Consider the following 21,967-nt stretch of genomic DNA (forward strand, 5'->3'; position numbering starts at 1 on the left):
TGTTTTTCTGTATCTTTTTTCTTGGATCGCTTTTAAGATTTTCTTTTTGTCTTTTAAGCAGTTTGATCATGCAGTATGATGATGAAGTGAATAAAAACCTACAGTGTTAAAACTCAACAATAAAAAGACAAATAATCTAATTTGAAAGTGAGCAAAGATTTGAATGGATTTTTCCCTGAAGGAGATTTACAAAGAGCCAGTAACCACATGGGGAGGTAAAAGATGCTCAACATCATTAGTCATCAAGGAAATACAACTCTAAAACATCATGCAATGCCATTTTCACACCCTCTAAAGTTAAAAAAAAAAAAAAAAGAGACCATAGATTTTGAGAAACTGAAACCCATGTACACAGATGGTAATAAAATTTTGTAGCTGCTTTGAAAAATAGTTTGGCAGTTTTTCATAAAGTTAAATACAGAGTTACTGTATGACCTAACAATTCCAGTCCAGGTATAGACCCAACAGAAATGAAAACATACATCTAAACAAAATCTTATATGTGAATGTTCATAGTAGCATTATTCATAACAAACAAAAGAGAGAAAAAACCCAAATGTCTACCAATTGATGAATGAATAAATAAAATGGACACACACACACACAATATTATGTCATCAGTCATTAAAAGAAATGAAATATAGATCACTGTTACCTTGAACCAGCAAAGATCAACCTGAGAACACTGTGCTAAGTGAAAGAAGGCAGTCACAAAAGACTATATTATATATGATTCTATCTATAATATCCCACAATAGACAAATCTAGGCAAAATGGATTAGTGGTTGCCAGGGGCTGTGGGAAGAGGGAATGGAGAAAATCATGAATGGGCATGGTGTTTCTTTTTGAGGTGATACAATGTTCTGGAGTTAGTGGTTATAGTTGTACAACTTTGTGAACAGACTAAGAACCACTGAATTGTATGCTTTTAAAGAGTGAATATTATGGTCTGTTAACAGGTCTCAATAATGCTGTTAGTTTTTGAAAAGGGAGGCACCCAGGGTGTGAAATTTAAGGAGGCACTCACTGTCAGGGTCACATTAAGTACAGGGGTTAACCCCTAAGAGTGTGTGCCTCTTTACATTTAGTTACCTGGCTTGCCTCTCTCCCTAATTCAGACCCTTAGGAGAATGCACTAATTCAGGTTTGAATTTGAAATAGGAAGAGAAATCTGCTTCAGAAAGTCATTTAATCTGTTCTCTTCCTCTGGACATCATCACATCGACAAGAAAGGCTTCTAGTTGCTGGGGTCTCTGGTCACTGGCCACGAGGGACGGGAAGAGTGTGGGTATCTGATGACCTTTCCAACAACCGAATCAACCATCCGCAAGCCCGCCCTGCGTCAGCACCCCCATGTGCTGAGGCAGTCGGCTCAGTCTGTCTGTTCCCATCACTTTGGAGATAAATGGTAGCGATTGCATACACAGCAGCACCAGAGCCCAAACACCAGCAGGGGAAAAGGGCTCAGGTCCTAGAAGGTAGTCCGCCTGGCTTCTGTGTCTGGGTTCAGAACAGCTAATTAGTGTGGGATCTTGAGCAGATACTTTATTCTAGCTGACTCTTTCATCTGTGTAGGATGAGCGGTGTGGAATAAGACCCACAGGCCTGTCCCTCCACCTTTGCTTCTGGAAGTAGACAAGCCCAGGCTAAGTTCTGTCGCCTCTCGCTCGCGTCCCCGGGGTGTTCTCCACTTGGGAGCCAGCGCGGCGGTACCAGCCTGACTCACCTATCCGTTTGAAAGTGCTTTTCCTTTCACAATCGGTTTGGGAGGCAGTCAGCCCTTCCAGTGACCCCCGCAGGGCCTCACACGCGAGGCGGGGCCGCGGAGGGTGGGGGTGGGGGGCGGCCGCAAAGCCGGCATGGGACTAGACCCTGGCCGCGCCCAGCCGGCGGTTACGCGGGGGCGCAGCTCACGCACCGCCCCCAGCGGAGGGCAGGAAGCGTGGAGGTCGCCGGGGCGAGCATAAAATTCTGCGGCCGCTTCCTCCCGACGCAAGCTGGACCCGGGGAGCGGCTCTTCCCGGAGAGGTCGGCATAGGCCCGGACGACAGCCACGGGAGGAGCGCGGCGGTGCCGAAGGTGGCAAGTGGGGGCGCCCCGGGGCAGGGCGGGGACGGCGGAGGACGTGAGCCCCCAGCGCTAGCGCTCAGACACTGGACGCGAGGGCCATCTCTGTAGAAGCGAACCGGATCAGGTGGTGCCTCGCCCTGTTCACAGAAACAGAGCCTCTTTGGATCGCAGCCGCACAGTGGTGCAGCTGCGGCCGGTCCCAGAGCCCAGGCCACCTGATTCCCTCCTCCACTGTCTTGTCTCTGCGCTTCCCAGGTCTCTTCCTCTCCAGCCGCCTCCCTCCACCCCCCCACCCCGCCGCCCTACTTCTTCACCCCATCTCTCTCCTAGGGATCCGCGCACTGACCTCTCCCTGCCTCTCCTCTTTCCTGCTGAAATCACCATTCTGCAGCTGTAAATCCGAGCACTACTTACCCATCCTAATTCTTCCAGTCATTCCACACAAACTTCTGGAGCCCTTCCTTTTCCCTGAGCGCTCTTCCAGGCCCGCAGGACCCGCGGTGCCACACCGCCCCTGCCGCGGGAGCTTGCAGCCTAGTGGGACCACAAGCAATGAGAGACGGAGTTGCAGAGAAGAGTGAGCCAGCCGCCAGGGTGGGTGGAGCTCGTGAAGGGAAGCCTTCTGAGACCGGGGTGTTTGGGTGGAGAGGGAAGCTGAGTGCCATTAGCCAGTGCAGGTGTCGGGGTGGTGGATAAACGGTGTTTTCCTTGGCCCAGGGGTGCCTTGGAGGGAGTGAAAGACGGTCAGGATGGCTAGAGGCTGATGCTGGAGCAAGGCGAGGGGGTCAGGTGGAGGATAAGCCCTTTAAATGAAGTGAGCTTTGAGCTTATCCTAAGGGCCAGGGGAATTTTTTTTTTTTAAGTTTATTTCTTTATTTTGAGAGAGAGAAAGAGCGAGCAGGGGAGGAAGGCAGATAGAGAGACAGAGAATCCCAAGCAGGCTCCTGCTGTCAGCGCAGAGCTGGAGTGGGGCTGGATCTCACCGTGAGATCATAACCTGAGCTGAAGCCAATCCACTGAGCCACCCAGGCACCCTGAGCCATGGGAAATTTAGGAGGAGGGCTGTCCAAATGGAGTGAACTGGGTGGGGGGGGGGGGATCGTTCTGTTCCGAGGAGGCAGCAGGGAGAGGGAGCAGGTGGTCTAGACTAGGTGCAGGCTCACAAGTATACGGGTTCCGGAGCCATTTGGGCAGCAGAAGGCAGGACTTGGTGATGGGTGTGAGGGGATGAGGAGCCGCAGGAAGGAGTCAGGGAGATGGCAGTTGGGTGAGTGAGGGTCTCATTTCCACCCTTACCTAATTGCCTGGTGGGCTGGGGGATGGTGGCGGCCATGTGTTCAGGTTCAGCTGTGTGGTCAGCAAACCTGCCCACTAACATTTACACTTCTGACCTCCGTGGCTTCATAGATCCTGGCCTCCCTGTTCTTGGTAGTTTTGCTCTTTCTTGTACCCTTCTCCGTTCCTCCTTGCCTCTCTAGTCTGGTGTTCCGCAGGGGCTGGTCTTCGTCCTCTGGTGCACAGTCTCCATTAGTGGCTTTTGCTCTATCGAGTAAAACTCCCAAATCTTGGGAGTAAAACTCTCAAATCTTGCTAAGTTAGCAAAATATTATAAAACAAAACAAAAGCAAAGTTTTCTCAGCCTCTTTTCCAGTGTTTGAAGGTCACGTGATGTCTAGAGGCTAGGGATCATTGGGCACTCTGAGTTGGGTTATGGGCTATCGGGAGTTAATTGGCCATCTAGGGGGGTAGGGCTGCTCAGCTGGAGAGCACACTGGCTCTCCCTAGCTGGTTGATGACCAGTCACTGTAGATAAAAGGCCTTGCCTCACAGTCAATTTAAACCCACCTGCAGCCTGTCTGTCATCTCTTACCAGAATCTCAAACATTTCTCAAGTATCAGCTGACAGATAGGGAGACTGTGGCCTTTTGCATAGCTGAAACTCTCAAAAGTGCTCTTCATAAATGTATGAAAGAAGAAACAGTATTGGGGCACCTGGGTGACTCAGTCATGTGAGCCTCCAGCTTTGGCTCAGGTCATGATCTCAGGGTTTTTAAGTTCAAGCCCCTGCATCCAGCTGGTTGCTGACAGCACACGGAGCCTGCTTCAGATCCTCTGTCTTTGTCTCTCTCTGCCCCTCCCCTGCTCATGCACTCTCTCTCAAAAATGAATAAACATTAAAAAAAAAAAAAACAAAAACAAGCAGAAGAAGGAGAAACAGTATTATGGAGACCAGGCTAGAGAACAGGCTAGAGAAACTAGAATTTTTTTCAGTAGGAGTTTCCCCCTCCTCCCCCTCCCCTGCTTCCCTGACACCATCCTCCTTCTCCCTGATGTCCTTCTCGTCAGGTGGGAAGAGCTGGTCCTTATGGGAAAGGATTGGACTTCACTGCTCCTGGGAGACTGAGTGCTGTGTGTTTGTGCCAGTGAATTAGTGCTGTTAATTCCTGAGGCTCTCAAGCTGGTTTGATCTCTGCCAGTACCATACTTCTCTATTTACCTTAAAATGGGGACTCACTTTTCAGATGGGGAGCAACAATAAATGGGTTTTCCTCCAACTTAAAATGTTTATGAGCTTTATTATTTTAAAACAAGTACAATTCCAAGATTGCCAGATATTTGATCAATAGCCTTCAGAGGTGTATTAAGGCAGCCTTTCTCTTTATTCTCTGGTTCCAGAGCCTGTATCATGGATGCCCTTTCTGAAGCAAATGGCACCTTTGCCTTTCACCTTTTAAAGATGCTGTGTCAGGACAGCCCTTCACGCAACGTGTTTTATTCTCCTGTGAGCATCTCTTCTGCCCTGGCCATGGTCTTCCTGGGGGCAAAAGGAAACACTGCTGCCCAGATGGCCCAGGTAAACCTATCTGTCACTCAGGAGAAGGGATTGCCCTTTCAGTTGTGATGTTCCATCACTCAGCTTCATACCTCATACTCCAGAATTGCCACGAAGCAGGATGGGGAGGGGTCCTCGTGCATACACACGTACATGCTTATATCAGGCAGGTGGGGCTGCCTGGGGAACAAGACGCAAAGGGCAGGGCTGGGAGTCTCTTTTGCTGAGACTTTTTTTGGGAAAAGTCCTCTAATAATTTGGTTAAGACTATTAAAATCTTGTCCTAGCATCTTATCTTTGTTTAGAAAATGATACTGAAGTTATTTGAAATCTAAGCAGTTAAGGTCTCTCATTTTTGAAGTAAAGACTTCATAACTGTAATTATTCTTTGGTAACAAAGGGTAGGTTAATATCTCTTTCAAGTGATTAATACACCAACATGCCTTCCTGGTAAGGGGATGGACAAAAATAGGCAAATGTGGATGAAAAGGCATGTCTTTATTACATATACAGACTGTGTGTGGACTAGTTTAACAAACATTCAGCAAACATCTGAAAATGATTAAGAATCAATCTCTGTCCTGAGGGGGTTTTATAGAGCAGGCAGAGGACATGTGCCTAAGATAAAACCTACAAGCTTATCTCATGCTCCCTGCGCACACCTTCACTACAGGAGGGTTGGTGTGGCTCTTTGTTTCAATACCACTTTCTTTTCTCTTGACAACCCTTTCTGGGGTAATTGCTTATCTGAATCATTTTTCAGCTTGTGACCTGAGAAGTGAAGGTTTATGTGTAGAGAGGGGCTTCTTTGGGCTTACCGAACTTTTCTGTGTTTTAAGCTAGCTGATGAATCCTTCTGGGAGGTTTTTTTTGTTTTTTTTTGTTTTTTTGTTCTTTTGGGTTTTTTTGAGAGCCTCAAGATTGTTCAGTTACCTTGTATTCAGAGACATCAAAAGTTCCTTATCCTTCTGTGCTCAACTAGACAGTAATGGCACTCAATATACTGAATATGCATTGCTACTTACAGCATTAAGGGAAGTTCTTTTAAAGAACTAGTGTTTGGATTCTGTATAAACTGACAAAGATTGCCTTGCCCACTGATTGTATTTATGCCCATTTCTTCTTGAACTTATCATGCTTTTAACTGTGTTGTTTTTTTTAAATCTTAGAAGCAAATTTTCCTCTATTAGGCATATTTCATACTTATGTTTTTCTTGGGATGCAAGATTTTATAATAGCCCCTTTTCTGAATCCTTCTTCTCCTTGTCATTCTTCCTATTACTTATTTTTTTAATGTTTTTATTTATTTGTGAGACAGAGAGAGACAGAGCATGAGCAGGGGAAGGGCAGAGAGAGAGAGAGGGAGGCACAGAATCCAAAGCAGGCTCCAGGCTCTGAGCTGTCAGCACAGAGCCCGACGCGGGGCTCAAACTCACAGACTGTGAGATCATGACCTGAGCTGAAGTTGGATGCTTAACCGGCTGAGCCATCCAGGTGCCCCCCTATTACTTACTTTTAAACAAGACAGATCTATTTAGGCAGAAAAGCCAACTCTTACTCCTCTGTTTTCTGTCCTCTCTCTCTCTCTCTCTTTCTCTCTGTATCTTCTCCCCACCTCCACATAGTATTGCTCTAGTATGTATTAAATCTGCAATTTAAATGAGAACAGTGTTCTTTTAAAGGAAAATTTTGTAGAGTATTTGAGAAAGAATTTTCTCTATAAAACTCTATAAAGAGTTTTTGAGATCAAAGAACAATCTTGATTTTTGTTTTAAAGTTTATTTATTTTGAGAGAGAGAGAAAGTGTGAGTTGGGGAGAGCAGAGGGAGAGGGGAAAAGAGAGAGAGAATCCCAAGAAAGCTCCATGCTGTGAGTGTGGCACCCAATGTGGGGCTTGAACTCATGAACTGTGGGGTCATGACCTGAACCGAAGTCAGACATTTAACCGACTGAGCCACCCAGGCACCCCATTTTGATAATTTTTAAAATTATTTTTCTCAACAGGTGCTTTCTTTAAACACAGAGAAAGATATTCATCAGAGTTTCCAGTTACTTCTTACTGAAGTGAACAAACCTGGCACCCAGTACTTGCTCAGAACAGCCAACAGGCTCTTTGGAGAAAAGACGTGTGAATTCCTCTCAGTGAGTTGAGTCAGCAGAACAATAAAAGTTGTATTTAAAATATAGAGTCTGAAAGAAAGATCCTGGAGAACCAAAATTAATGGTGGACACTTTTAAAACTCATAATTCTACGACTGTGCCTTGAATTATTTAAAATTTGACTACTTATAAAATTCATTTTTCCATTTCTGGTTGGTTATGGCTTAGGACTTATTTATAAACTCTGATATTTTAGTACCTATTAGGCTAAGATATCACTTTTAAGAGATGTATACTTATTTTAATAAAAAGTATATAATATTCAAATTTTTGGAAACTAAACTTTATTTAGGAATATAGCCACATTGAACACTTTTCTCTCCAAAGACCTTTAAGGAATCCTGTCTTCAGTTCTACCATGCTGAACTCGAGCAGCTTTCCTTTGCCAAAGCTGCAGAGCAGTCCAGGAAACACATCAACACTTGGGTCTCAAAAAAGACTGAAGGTCAGAATTACATGTTACTGGTTTTGGTTTTTTTTTTGCCTTCTCCCCCTTCTCTGTTTCCTGCTCCCTCTACCTTCCCCTACTTCCCCTCCTTTTCCTCCCTTCCCTCTTCCTCCCCTTGCTTTTCCTGCTGTTCTGATTTTACTAGTGTTTCAGATGGTCAGAGTCATGCTGACAGGCTGGGCCTCATGGCATATTTGGACCTTAATGGACTCACAGTGGTTCTGATCAGAAGCTCAGGTTTTCAACAACGGAGACTTAATTTTTTCCATTCTCCGGGGACCAGAATGACTGATACAAATGTCAAAAGAAATTCATAGACCAGATTTCCAGTTTAGTAACTTACACTGAAGCGTACTTTCATGTGGCCTGTGATGTTCACATGTTGGGTGGGTTCATCACCTCCATAGGAAGGAGACTACTGGTCAGATCTCCCCTGAGTCATACACTTGGGCTTCCTCTTTCTAAATTCTATGTGGACCTACCACCAGCTTTATCCTACACATTAAGCTTACTTATTCTGCTTCTTTCATGTTTTCCACTTCCACTCCCTTAATTAGATTTGGTAAGCTTAGATTTGATAGGTCAACTGCAGACTGTCTCTCAGGGCTGATCAATCCTGCAGACCGAAATCATCCTTTGTTTGGCATTGAGCCTTATTCTTTTGTTTTATGGAGTGCCACGTTCTGATCTTGGCTGCCATGATCAATGATGTATGATGTTTGAACCATTCAGGACCCTCTGTACCATTTCTACTTAGTACCACTAGGAGCAGTCCTATTTCTGTCAATAAATCAGACAATCGAGAACAGACATTGTCTTTCTTTAAAGAGTTAGCAGTTATTGCCACCATTTCTTGGAATATTTGCCACTTATGCTATCTGGAGGCAGCGAATTAACAGGGATGCTCTTAGTTCATCAGAAAGGCAGTTTGATATCCAGGGGAAGAAGGGAGTATCTTTCACTTGCCCACCTTACCTTTTCCAGGAATGTCTGCTGTTTTGTTTAGAGGATCAAAATAGTAAAATCTCTTCTACTTGCTTCCAGGAGCTCTTTGGTGCACCCAGACTGCCCATTATCAGCTCTTTCCCCATTGAGCCGTTCATTCTGGCTGCCTCTGACATGTGGATGTAGTTGTGGAATGTTAGCACTGGTTACAACTTTGCTGCACTAAACCAAACAATCCCATTTCACCTCTTGAGATAACCCAGGTCCCTCCAGACCTGCTTGCCTCGTTGTCTGACTGCGTGTAGTGTTTTTCTTTGAGTGATTTAGAAATCATTTGCCGTCTTCAACTTTCTGGAAAGGCCTTAGTGACCTGACCATGAACACCACTTGTATGTGTTGTGTTTGATTTCTGTACATAACAATCCAAACTGAGCAAATATGAAAAGTGAAAGAATGTTTGGTTCTTGACTAGTAACCAAGGATCTGACAATAAACCTTATCATGATTTATTCATCCCATGTTCTGTAAAAATCACCTGAATGTGTTCTCTACTTTTCCTGGAAGGTAAAATTCAAGACCTGTTGCCGGATAGCTCGATTGATGCACAGACCAGGCTGGTTCTTGTCAATGCCATCTACTTCAAAGGAAGGTGGAATGAACAGTTCAACAAAATGTACACAAGTGAAATGCCTTTTAAAATAAACCAGGTGAGAGAAGCTTTCAGAAATCCTGCTAGTGTTTCAAGAAGAAATTGAATGGAAAAAACTAAGTTTGTAAAAGCATAAATGATTGGTTAAAAGTAATTTTGAAGGGCACCTAGGTGGCTAAGTCAGTTAAGCATCTGACTCCAGCTCAGGTCATGATCTCACGATTCATGGTTTCAAGCCTTGCGATAGGCTCTGGGCTGATAGTTCAGTGCCTGGAGCCTGCTTCAGATTCTGTGCCTCCCTCTCTCTCTTCCCCTCCTCCACTCTGCTCTGTTTCTCTTTCTCTCAAAAAAAGAATAAACATAAATTAAAAAAAATTTGAAACAACATATTTATAAATGGAATTTTAAACTCAGTAGAAAAGAACAGAGGAATAAAAATTATTTGCTGTCTATAATTTTTTGCATTTTATTACTGCTCCTTCTGCCTCTGATAATCTCTCCTATCTTCATTGCTGCCACCTAGTTCTGGAAACTCTCATAGAAGACTTTCTTCTAGGGGCGCCTGGGTGGCGCAGTCGGTTAAGCGTCCGACTTCAGCCAGGTCACGATCTCGCGGTCCGTGGGTTCGAGCCCCGCGTCAGGCTCTGGGCTGATGGCTCAGAGCCTGGGGCCTGTTTCCGATTCTGTGTCTCTCTCTCTCTCTCGGCCCCTCCCCCGTTCATGCTCTGTCTCTCTCTGTCCCAAAAATAAATAAAAACCGTTGAAAAAAAAAATTAAAAAAAAAAAAAAAAAAGAAGACTTTCTTCTATTCCCAAGTTGCTAAACAGAAAGCAAAAAACAAGTGTTAAGGAAAGAAAGTGTGATATGTGTGTGTGTTGGGGGAGTGGGTAGAGAAGGTGAATATTTTTTTTTTTAAAGAGAGAAAGTGCTTAATGATTTATTTTTTTTTTCAATATATGAAATTTATTGCCAAATTGGTTTCCATACAACACCCAGTGCTCATCCCAAAAGGTGCCCTCCTCAATACCCATCACCCACCCTCCCCTCCCTCCCACCCCCCATCAACCCTGGGAGTGAATATTTCTTTAATCAGATATTTAAAAATTAAAATGAGTATTGACTTGAATTAATATTAATTAATCATTATTAATTTAGTATTTATAAGTTTCTAATATTAAAACTGACAAAAATCTTAGTCTTGATATTGAGGTGTAACTTCAGCCAGGTATTAAAATAGCTTGCCAAATCCCCAGCAAACCACCCACCCCCCCGCAAAAGTACCATTTTAATGTAATCTGGAAACACACTGTATAGGTGTTTTGGGGGGCTTAAGGTGTACTTTACATCATCAGTTCTTGAGGTACAAAGGTGGGAGGGGGAGAACTTTTCTAGCATTGATTTAGAAACTTTTCTAATTTGTATAATAGCTGATCTGTATCAATTTGAAAAATAAGTATAAAAAAAGAAAAATAAGTATAATACTCTAACTTCTGCATGCATATACCTCTTCTGTATTTTATTTGAGAGAGAGAGTGGGGGAGGGGCAGAGGGCAAGAGAAAATCTTAAGCAGTTCCATCCACGCTCAGTGCCAAGCCTGACGTGGGGCTCGATCCTGTGACCATGAGATCCTGACGTGAGCCAAAATCAAGAACCTGACACTTAACTGACTGAGCCACCTAGGTGCCCCACCGCTTCTACATTTTTAAAAAGTTATTTCCTTGGATTAGAGTATCAGAATCAGAACAACTGGATTTAAATACATGAAGAGATATTAGTTCTTTCTACTTTCGGGCAAGATTGCTTTCTGAGAGGGTGTGTCCATACACTACCTGTCACATTCCTGTGAAACTCTTAAATTTCTTCCCACCTTATCACAAAACCTTTCTCTAGTTAAAATGAAATAATTTTCTATTTAATTTTATGTGACTGTATCATTTCCTTAGATATATTTTATTTTTGTATACATATATTTTTATTTATTTATTTTTTTTTCAACGTTTATTTGTTTTTGGGACAGAGAGAGACAGAGCATGAACGGGGGAGGGGCAGAGAGAGAGAGGGAGACACAGAATCGGAAACAGGCTCCAGGCTCCGAGCCATCAGCCCAGAGCCCGACGCGGGGCTCGAACTCACGGACCGCGAGATCGTGACCTGGCTGAAGTCGGACGCTTAACCGACTGCGCCACCCAGGCGCCCCTGTATACATATATTTTTAAAGTTTATTTATTTTGAGAGAGAGTGAGTGCACACAGTGCACACAGTGCGAGCAGGGTTGGGGCAGAAAAAGAGGGAGAGAGAGAATCCCAAGTAGGCTCCATACTGTCAGTGCAGAGCCAGGCACAGGTCTCGAATTCACTAACCGTGAGATCATGACCTGAGCTGAAATCAAGAGTCAGATGCTTAACTGACTGAGCCACCCAGACACCCCTCCTTAGATATAGTTTAAATGAGGACAATCTGGGGGCGCCTGGGTGGCGCAGTCGGTTAAGCGTCAGACTTCAGCCAGGTCACGATCTCGCGGTCCGTGAGTTCGAGCCCCGCGTCGGGCTCTGGGCTGATGGCTCAGAGCCTGGAGCCTGTTTCCGATTCTGTGTTTCCCTCTCTCTCTGCCCCTCCCCCGTTTATGCTCTGTCTCTCTCTGTCCCAAAAATAAATAAACGTTGGAAAAAAAAAAATTTTAAAAAAATAAAAAATTAAAAAAAATAATAAATGAGGACAATCTGATTTCCTCTTCCGGAAAATGCAGAGTATCACATTTATTTTGCTGAGTAGAACATCTTTCTTAGGATACCTGTTTACAAGAGATGCCTTGTAATGGTGACAGGAAAGAGTCGGAATTAGTATATGAATATCGTTCCCATCACGGGTGCTGAAAACACTCCTGGAGTCAACTCTACGTCTTTTGGAAACTTTTATCGCCTCTTTCAATAATCTGTTTTTAATTCCATGCTCCTCTGTTTATTCCCATCAGAAGGAGCAGAGGCCAGTGCAGATGATGTTTCAGGAAGCTACATTTAAGCTTGCCTATATTGAAGAGGTGCAGGCCCAGGTCCTGGAGGTGCCCTATGTGGGTGAGGAGCTGAGCATGCTCATTCTGCTCCCGGATGACAACGTGGATCTAAGTTCGGTGAGATGAATCCAGTGACAAACTTCACATCCTTCCTGATAGGATAGAACTCAAGCACCATTTCCAACATTTGTGTTACCTTTTAAGTTGATGATATGGGCAACCAGGCAGCAGAGCACAGTATTCAGGTACTCGGGCTTTGGAACCAAACTGTTATTCAGGACGTACTTCTCCCGTTATTACCTATGTGACCTTGCCAAATTACTCTGTTTTCTAAGATGGGGATGGTGATAATATCTCCTGATAGAGTTATTATTAGGATAAAATGGGCATAGTTCAGGGAACAAGCTTAGCACATTGTCTGGTGCATCATCAGCCCTGAATAAATGTGATTCATTATTATTATCATAATCATTGTTGTTAGCATTATATTTTAAATACTAAGAACCTGAAACTCAGGAGGGCAGAGCCAGAAACAGCTGGAAATGCCACTCCCTACTCACTCTGCTTCCTTTCAGCATGGATCCCTACCTAGTATGAGAGTCAGCCACAGCCCAGGAGCTCCTAGGGACAGGCACTAAGTGGCACATGGTGCTCCCATGACCTAAGGGGCCTGTGTGAGCAGAGCTGCAGCCATTGGCTGTGTCTCTGTCCATCCCCGTCCCCCCCCCCCCCCCACCGTGTCTCTTCTTCAGAATGTGTGCAGGATTGCAGGATTGCGCCTCTGGCAAATTGTTCTTCTGGGTGGACTCCACCAGGAGCCTTTTCCCATTTTTCTTTTTTTTTTAAGGTTTTTTTTTTTTTAATTTTGTTTATTTTGAGAAAGAGAGAGTGTGTGCACGCGCACACGAGCTGGGAAGGGGCAGAGAGAGGGAGAGAGAGAGAATCCCAAGCAGGCTCCATTCTGTCAGCACATGGAGCCCAAGGCAGGGCTCAATCTCACAAACCATGAGATCTTGACCTGAGCTGAAACCAAGAGTTGGATGCTTAACCGACTGAGCCATCCAGGGGCCCCTCCCAATCATTTTTCTTACCAGCAATGCCTCATCTTCAAAAAATAAGCACAGTTTATAAAAAAAAAAAAAAAAAAAAAAAGAAAATCACAGTCAGCTGGGCACTGATGATTGTCAGGATAAAAGATGTCTCCTAGATGTTGTTGGGCAACAAGAGGAACAGCCACTGTCTTTGTGCCTCTGGGCTGTTTGAAGTCTTCCCTGCTTGGCAAGGAAGCCACCCATGTATTTAATAGCACAAGTATGAGATCTCACAGATTTCCTGGCAGATAACGGTGCCTGCTGGTCTTGCGTGACAATCAATACCCATCTATGCGAGGAGGAAGAGTATGTGGGTGTGTATGTAAATATGTACTAAAGTATGAATTTCAAAATCGGATTCTGGTCTTTCAGGTGGAAAAACATCTCACTTATGAGAAATTTAGAGCCTGGACCAAGCCAGACTGTATGAAGAGTACCGAAGTGGAAGTTTTCCTTCCGAGATTTAAACTGGAAGAGGATTATGACATGGAATCTGTGCTTCAGCGTTTGGGAATGGTTGATGCCTTCCAGGGGGACAAGGCTGACTTTTCAGCAATGTCAGCTGAGAGAGATCTGTGTCTGTCCAAGTTTGTGCACAAGAGTGTCGTGGAGGTGAATGAGGAAGGCACAGAGGCCGCGGCTGCCTCAGCCGTAGTGGTCGTGGAGTGTTGCATGGTATCTGGACCAAGGTTCTGTGCTGACCATCCCTTCCTTTTCTTCATTAGGCACAATGCAGCCAACAGCATTCTGTTCTGTGGCAGGTTTTCTGCTCCCTAAGGGTGAGCGTTTCCTGTGTCCTCCTGTCTTGCACCACAGCCCTGTGAACATGGGTCTTTAAAGCCAAGTGCCTAGGTGATGAGGGCAGATTCCTCATCCATCTGAATCTCATGCTTGTCCACACTCAGCTCTCTCCATACTGACCACTCATTTGCCCTACTTAGTCGAGATCATGGGACAATAGAACTTAATGATTCCCTGTTGTATTTAAAATGTAGTCCAAATCCCATAGGATGGCATACAAAATTTTCCTAGATGGCTCCAGACTTCTTCCCCACTCATTCCACATGTAACTCATTTTAGTTACACCATGTTCTGCCTTGTACCTCAAAACTTGTTGCATACTTGTCTTAGCCTATTTCAGTAGTAGTCCATGCTTCTAGCTAAGACAACTGTTTTATAGTTTTCCTGGTACATGTGCTTCTTAGAGTTTCTTTAATGCATATTTTTATTTTATCTTTGACATTCATGCATCACCAAGTATGTGGAAAACAGGGCATCAGGCATTGGAGACAAAGGGGCAGAGTCATGGTCTTTTGACATCTGGTCTTTAATGCTCATGCTGGAATGATGTAGCTTTTATGACAGCCAGATTGGACTAGGTAATGTCCTTAAATGTATCCCTCTTGTAGGGATCAGACATTCTTCCTGTTAATTATATTTCTCCACCTCCAACTCTAACAGTAAAAATTTCATTCAACTCTTAAAGCTCATTTCCAATGTCATCTCCAAGAAATTTTTCCTTTTCTGCATTAGCAGAGGTGCGTCTTCTAACTCTCAATTGCACACAGAGGAAGGGCATTGCTCTTATGGAAGTTGTTTGATGTATTAGTCATCTCTGTTCTCCAGCTAGGTCTTAAATTCCTCCGGGGTTGGGAATGTATTTTACATGTGTGTGTGCCACATACAATGCAGTTAGAAGTAATTTGATCACACATGAACTCTGTAATTTTTAAAAAAGTGATTAGATGTCAGTGATATTATTTTTTTGTTTTTTTTACTAAAGTTTATTTTGAGAGAGAGAGAAAGAGAGAGTGGGGAAGGGGCAGAGAGAGAGGGAGAGAGGGAGAATCTCAAGCAGGCTCCACACTGTCAGAACATAGCCTGATGTGGGGCTTGAACTCACAAATCATTGAGATCATGACCTGAGCTGAAATCAAGAGTTGGTTGCTTTACCTACTGAGCCACCCAGGTGCCACATTATTGTTTTTTTTTCAAAGAAATTTTTTTATTAAAGTGAAATTCACATATCATAAAATTAACCATTTTAAAGTGAACAATGCAGTGCAACATGTGCAATCATCACTTTTATCTAGTTCCAAAAAATTGTCATCGCCCTAAAGGAAAACCTTGTGCCCACTCAGCAGTTCCTCCCCATTCTCTTCTCCCTAGAGTTCAGAGACGGTCACTTAAGATTTCAAGGACCCTTATCAGCCTCACTGGTCAGGGCACTGTGATGAGCTGTGATGAATTATAAGAGGAGGTACAGGCAAGCTGCAGAAAGGGGGAAATTTCTTTCATGTGGAATGTGTGACTGATGTCTCTCCCCCAGGGAAATCACCCAGATCTCTAGACCTCTCCCAGATAAGAGGGATTAGCGAGAAGCTTCTAAAAGGGTATTTGGGAGAAAATTTTCCTAAGACAGCTGTGGTAGTGCTAGTACCCACTCCCCCAACCCCTGTGCAGGGGGGAAGCAGGGGGAGACAGAGTCTGTTAAGTGAGCTTGGCTCATACAGAGACATCAAGAGAGCAAGACACAGAGAGGGACAGAGATGGACAGAGATAGAGATAGAGACTCTGTAAGTGAGCTTACTCACGTCCCCTGGATATACCAGGCATTTGGATACTGCTCAGGAGAAATGTCCAGGAAATGCAAATATTGATCCCAATAAACCAAAATGGGCCAAACTAGAGTTTCCTGGCCACTCTGGGCTCAGCTTCTGGCCTGTAAAAAGAACAGTTTGTGACCTGAGGGTGCAGAAGTTTCACAGAGCTGGGCCACTTAACAGTGAAGGGCAAAAGCACTTGGAAATATTGCCAAGCTTCTAAAAGGGAGTGCTGACTGCTGGGACCAACAGCCTTTCTTCTTTGTTATCGGGGGTTTGGACTGCTTCTCTGACTTCCCAGGACCTAAGGTTGTTTGCACAATGTAGACAGGACAAGGTGAAGTTTCCAGTCCCAGACCCATGATGTTAACCCTGAAAGCTGACTCCTAATACTTCCCTCCCCACTCTCTGCTGTGGGAGCTGGGTACTCACCTTCCAGGGTTGTTAAATAAGTAAGTTCAGTTGGACAAGACTTCCAGCTCCAACATTCCAGAAGCCTATATTTCTGGATCTCTTTTTGACAACCAGGCAAAGATGGCATCAGCACAGCCTAAGCCACCTACTCCAAAGAGAGGCAGGCTCCATTGAAAAACTGAGGTAGAGAAAAGATCTAGTAATCCCTTCCTCGTTTTGGGGAAGGGGGAAATAGCATCTGTTAAATCCTATGTGCCAGAGACTGCTAGGCACTGCACGATACATTATTTTACTTGATCCTCCTATCAACCTGGGAAGATTGATAAGGAAACTGAGGTTCAGAGAAGTTAGGCAACTCGTTCAAATTCATTCAGCTAGTAGGAGACTGGCAGAGGAAATGAAGCCAGAGCTTTCAGACCCCAAAGCCAGAGGCCAGAGGGGGAGAGCCTCTGTGAAACACACGCCCTCTACTCCAAGATGCACAGGCTCACTGCTCACCCTGCCTTGCCCAGACGCCATCCCAGCAGCTTAGCTGTTCCACAGTGGAAACGTTGTGCTGCCAGTGTTTTGTCCTTGTTTTCTTTAAACGTCAAAGGAGTCTCTATTGCCTAAGCGAGGCGGGCTGGAGGGCGAGAGTAGCTGGGATCCCAAACCAGATCTCTCCAAGGAAGGATGGCTCATTGGTGCCCCAGGCCCCGTGCCACCATTCTGGGAGCCCCTGGATGGATAGCATGAAGCGGTATACGGTCTAGCAAAATCCCTGGAGTGAGGCCAAGTTGGTCCGGACCTCGGGTGCTGTGATGGGGGAGAGGGGACAACAGCTTTGTGACGTGGACGAGCTTTCTGGGGTGTCCAGCGCGACCCCGCCCCCAGCTCCTAGCCCCCACCCGCCGCGTCGGGGCAGTCTCTGTCTCGGCCCCGCCCTCGCCCCGCCCCCTCAACGTACCGGCAGCCCCACCCCCCGCCCCCCTCTTCCGCCCTTGGGACTGGACTGAAGAGGAGCGGAAGGAGCTGCTGGAAGCTTTAGGAGAAAGGCAAAGTTGGGCGTCTGGTTTCGCTTTTCAGCCGCCAGCTGGCTCCTGTCTCCCTGAGAACCTGGGGCCCGAGGGGAGTCATTTTGGCTTTGGGAAGGGACAAAGAAGGAACACCAGAATCTAAGCATCTGGTGTGTGCTTGGATAGAAAACAGCGGGCTGCGTTGTTTAGTAACTGCAGGTGCACTAGCAGGGACAAGACCTCACTGTCCACTTTCTTGAGAAGGCCAGGGCTCTTGATTCCTATTCAGGGAGAACTTCAGAGTAGAAGTTGGGAGGGTCAGCAGGGCAGGCTCTGAGAGCCAGGACGTTATGTCCTTATATGAGCACTGATTTTAGATAGTGAGGAATTAGTCACTGATTTGGGGAGAGAAGCCTGATGAGACTAATATTTAACAAATATGCACCAGTGTGGTCTCATTGGTTGTGTTTGGCCAGCATTTATTCGGACTGGCCACTGCCCAGGATACTCTCACCACTGCCTGGCACCTGCCTTCTGTAAGGTCAGCTCTGTGACCCCCTCCCCCCACTTCCTAGGAAGCACCCTCTCCTTGGTCAGTGGGGCTTCCCAGAGGTAAGCTGAATATGGCAACCCAGTCCAGGTTTGGGTTCCAAGGAGAGAGCTCTGTGCTCCTCTCAGTCCAGAGCCTGAGGAAGCAGAGCTCACAGGCATTCAAGTCCATCCTGGTTCTCTTGGCAAGGTCTGGGAGGGACTCAAGTCCTGTAGGGACAAGAATTGGGACAGGGTTCTGGACTTACCCAGGGCAAGGAGAGGAGGGGCCTTGGCATAGCAGGAGGATCCAGTGGGGTCCACAAGAAGACCCTGGTCTAGGAGTGCTCTGGCTGGGGGCCGAGCATAAATCTGCCCCCGAGTAGCCTGAAATTCCAAAATTAAGATCCTCTGAGACTGTTTTGATCAGTCTTACATAGTAGCAGAGCCCAACGGCAGCATAGTGGTTAGGTGCCTGAGTTTTGTATCCAGACAGCCTGGGTGTGACTCTTACTGTGCCACTTACTGTTTGGAACATCTTAAGTAAGTGACTGCCGCTCTCCATGATGGATTTCCTCATCTGGAAGGATACCTATCTCAAAGGGTATTTTACAAATTAGCGTTGTGATATACTTGGGACAATATGTGACTGGCAGTAAGAGCTCAGTAAATATTAGCTTCTGTTACTGTTTTCAAGTTAATCAGATTGTTCTCTTAATGCATAGTGAAGGCCACTATAAATGGGGAATGAAACCTTTTATGGGCAGATGGTGAAGGAAAGAAATGGAAGGAGGAAGAGATGGGCCTTTATTGATGAATTAATGTAAGATCCAGGGAAGTACGTCCAGGGAAGGACCTGGGGCTCCCTATGGGGCCATCTTTGGACAACCAGAGGCAGTGTAAGGGAAGGTCATGAGTGCTGGGTAGGGCAGGGGAGAAGGATGATTGCAAACGAAGGGGCTGAAAAGGAGCGGTGATTTAGGTCAGACAGACGTTCCCTCCTTCTTGTCAGATGGCCTCTGACATCTGAGTGATGCCAGTGGCAGCTCCCTCCCTTGGCAGGCATAACTGCCTGCTCCATTGCCACCCAACCTTCCCTGGCCATCACCCTGCTTTGCAGAGTCTTCTGAGTGAGAGTGAGTAGAAAAGGGAAGAGGCAGCTACTCAAGACCCCCCTCCTCCCCCACTTCCCTGGGCGGTACAGCAGCCAAGCTTCTCCTCCCCTCCAACACCTTTAAACACTCTGCTGACTCTATTTAGGAGCCACCTGCCCTTGAGGATAACCAACTGTTGAACACACAAAACACATTTCTCTCTGTGCTCTGGTTGCAGAACCCCCCACCACAGGTACCCTCTCTGAAGCAAATGGCACCTTTGCTATCCATCTTTTAAAGAAACTATGGGAAGAAAACCTCTCACACCGTGTGTTTTTTTCCTTCCCTGAATGTCTCCTCTGCTTTGGCCATGATCTTCCTGGGGGCAAAAGGAAATACCACTGCCCAAATTGCAGATGGAGGAGGAATTGTGTGTTGTCATTAGAATCATTTACCAAAAGTGTCTGGGTTTCCTCCGTTCTAGCACATGGCAGGATTGTTTTCTTCTGGCTCCCTTGTGGGGCCAAATGGCCAGTTCCGGCCTCTGGGTTATGTGTAGAAGGGACACACACAGGAATATTAACCAACAGTTTGAGGTCCTCTAGAATTCTTTTTGTCCAACATGGTATGGGCAACATTTGTGATGACAGCTACTCTACTGGCCTGGGTTCCCCAGTTTACCACCAACCTATCCATAATGGAAATACAGTCTGAAGACTCTTTTTTATTTTAAGCCACCAAGATTTGGGGGATTTGTTACCACAGTGTAACCAAGCCTATCCTGACTGATACAATCACACATTAGTTTTTTTCATACCTTCATAGAGCTGCTCACGAGGACTTCTTCCAGTACTGTTGGAATGAGAAAGGAACTGAAAAATGTGGTAGGACCTTGAAGATAATTTCCTCCATGGCTCACTTTTCACATAAACTCAGGGGTGTTGTTTCATGGGAAGGCCCCAGGCTTGGAGTAAGTCAATCAGCTCTTAAGTCTAGGCTCTGCCTCTGATCCACTAAAGAACTTTCCTGAGACACATAACTTTTCAGAACCTTATAAGAGATAGATAACAGCAGTGTGGCTTACTGCCTCATGAGACATTTGTAATCTAGTAAAATATGTATGTGAAAGTGCTTTATAAACTGTTTAATAATGTTTATATTAGCCATACAAATGTTGATTGTATAATCCCTGAAGATTTTTCTTTTTTTTTTTCTTTTTTTTTTCTTTTTTTTTTTGCTTTTTGAATTTTTTTTTTTTTTTTTTTTTTTTTTTTTTTTTTTTTTTTAATTTTTCTGAAGATTTTTCTAGTTCAAAAAGTTTCTGTGACTGCAGAAGAGGTTTTTCAAGAGAACAAATCCAATTTTTACACTGGAAACCCATATTGTAGGTGGAGAAAGTGTTGGCTGGCCTGAGAAATAGTTCTGAAGATGGACAGAATTATACACCAGATGTACAGCTTTAAGAGTGTGAGGACCTTCTGCCTCATTCACATTGGTTCCATTTTGAGAGTCCTCTCTTGGATGTCATCTCTGCTCAGGTGCTCATGTGTCTCCTCTTTTGGAGTTGGGGATTCTACTTGGCAAGACTTCTTTGTTTCACCATCTTGTGTTATCTCCCCTAGGTGAATAACTTCCTTGTTCCTCCCTCTGCTCTTCAAGTTCCCGTCTGTATGTCATGGAATTCCAGAAAGTCAGAGCTGGAATGGCCACTGGAAACATCTAGACTAGGGGTTCTCTATGTTGGCTGCATAGGAAAATCTCCTGGGGAGCTATTGTTATCTAGGCCTGGATATTTTCCTTTTTTTCAGAGTACTCCTTTGTAGTGTTTGACTTTTTATCATAAATGTAGTTTTAACAATAAACATAATTAAATCAGTAAAAAGATAATAATGATGTGCACATTGAAGTTTGTACATAAAATTAGTTCTCCTTGGCTTCCTGGATAAGGAGTGAGGATGGATGGGACAGGTTAAAGACAGGTCTACTATTAAAACAAACAAAAAAACAAATAAAAAAAACACAAAAAACAAACAAAAAAACAAAACACAAAAACATCCCATGCCTAGCTTCCGCTGGGAATTTTCATTTAATTCTTTTAGGTTGGTACCTCATGGTATTTAAAAAAACCTCTATGTACTACCAGGGTTGAAACACATAGATCTAGCCCAGTGGTTCCCTGGAGTGTGGTCTCTGTATAAGCAACATCGCAATCACCTGGGAATTTGTTAGAAATGCAAATTCTTATGCATCCCCACCCCAGACCTCATCAATTCTGAGGATAAGACCCTCCAGGTGGTTCTGATGCATACTAAAGTTTGAGAATCGTTGATCTAGCCCAACTCCTCATGCCACAGGTTTGGATGAACCTGAAGCTCAGAGGTTAATAGGCAAGTTGACGTCACTTCTGGTTCTAAGGCAAGATGAAGTAACAAGTATTGGATCTGCCCCTCCTACTATGGTTAACCATAAAACTGGACAATATATATGAACTAGCTGCTTTCAGGTATTGGGTAGATGCTGCAAGGCTGTGATCTTTGAAAGAAGGGCATTTAATATGAGATCTATATTCTGCCTGAGTGTACTTTCCAAACTGTAGCACAGGAAGAGGAGCCCAAACTCCTCTGGGCGGGACAAAGATCAGAGTCCATGGTTGCTGGTGCAAGTTGCATTTGCAGAACATGGTGCCACGGAAGGGGAAGAAACACAAAGTCTCTCCTAAAGCATACACAGGAGTTTCCTTGAGTCTATGAATACTAAGCTGCAAGCACAAGATTCTGTGAGATTTGGCAGAGCCAGACTGGGTCATGAGGGATGAACCAAGATTCCAGATTGCATGGTGCTGCAATGCAATTAGATTGCATTGTTAGATTTCTGACCTTACAGAGTTAAGAAACCCCTGCGAAACAACTTGGGCATCTAGTTCAGAGTCCAGGAAGCCCAGGCCTTAGTACTGTGGCTAACGTAGCCCAAGAACAAGGGTTAATGTAGACCCTTCCTTAGAAACCTAACCTCTGCAACATCAAGCTGAGCCACCAAATAAGAACAAAACTCAATTGGGGTGTCTGGTGGCTCAGTCGGTAAAGCGTTTGACTTTGGCTCAGGTTATGATTTCGTGGTTTGTGAGTT

The 21,967-nt window shown here is 44.8% G+C and overlaps 1 protein-coding gene and 1 long non-coding RNA gene across 7 annotated transcripts in view; one reads left to right on the top strand and one right to left on the bottom strand.

Annotated features, from left to right (window-relative positions):
- Positions 1-2,632, bottom strand: part of LOC116738067 — a 50,055-nt gene extending 47,423 nt beyond the window's left edge. For all 5 annotated transcript variants that reach the window (XR_004343604.1, XR_004343605.1, XR_004343606.1 and 2 more), the window contains exon 1: positions 2,485-2,632. This is a non-coding gene — a long non-coding RNA (uncharacterized LOC116738067). The remainder of the gene's footprint in view (positions 1-2,484) is intronic.
- Positions 1-14,960, top strand: part of SERPINB9 (serpin family B member 9) — a 61,559-nt gene extending 46,599 nt beyond the window's left edge. The window contains exons 1-7 of one of the 2 annotated variants that reach the window (XM_030314955.1): positions 1,898-2,079; positions 4,747-4,924; positions 6,908-7,045; positions 7,391-7,508; positions 9,021-9,163; positions 12,078-12,233; positions 13,580-14,960. In XM_030314955.1, the coding sequence (XP_030170815.1) occupies positions 4,757-4,924; positions 6,908-7,045; positions 7,391-7,508; positions 9,021-9,163; positions 12,078-12,233; positions 13,580-13,984 (1,128 nt within the window). In that variant the 5' untranslated portion in view covers positions 1,898-2,079; positions 4,747-4,756 and the 3' untranslated portion in view covers positions 13,985-14,960. Of the gene's footprint in view, positions 1-1,897; positions 2,080-4,746; positions 4,925-6,907; positions 7,046-7,390; positions 7,509-9,020; positions 9,164-12,077; positions 12,234-13,579 lie in introns of those variants that run through there. The other variant, XM_030314956.1, reaches the window with a different exon arrangement.
- The last annotated feature ends 7,007 nt before the right edge of the window (positions 14,961-21,967 follow it).

Source organism: Lynx canadensis, chromosome B2, assembly GCF_007474595.2.
Source record: "Lynx canadensis isolate LIC74 chromosome B2, mLynCan4.pri.v2, whole genome shotgun sequence".
NCBI lineage: Eukaryota > Metazoa > Chordata > Mammalia > Carnivora > Felidae > Lynx > Lynx canadensis.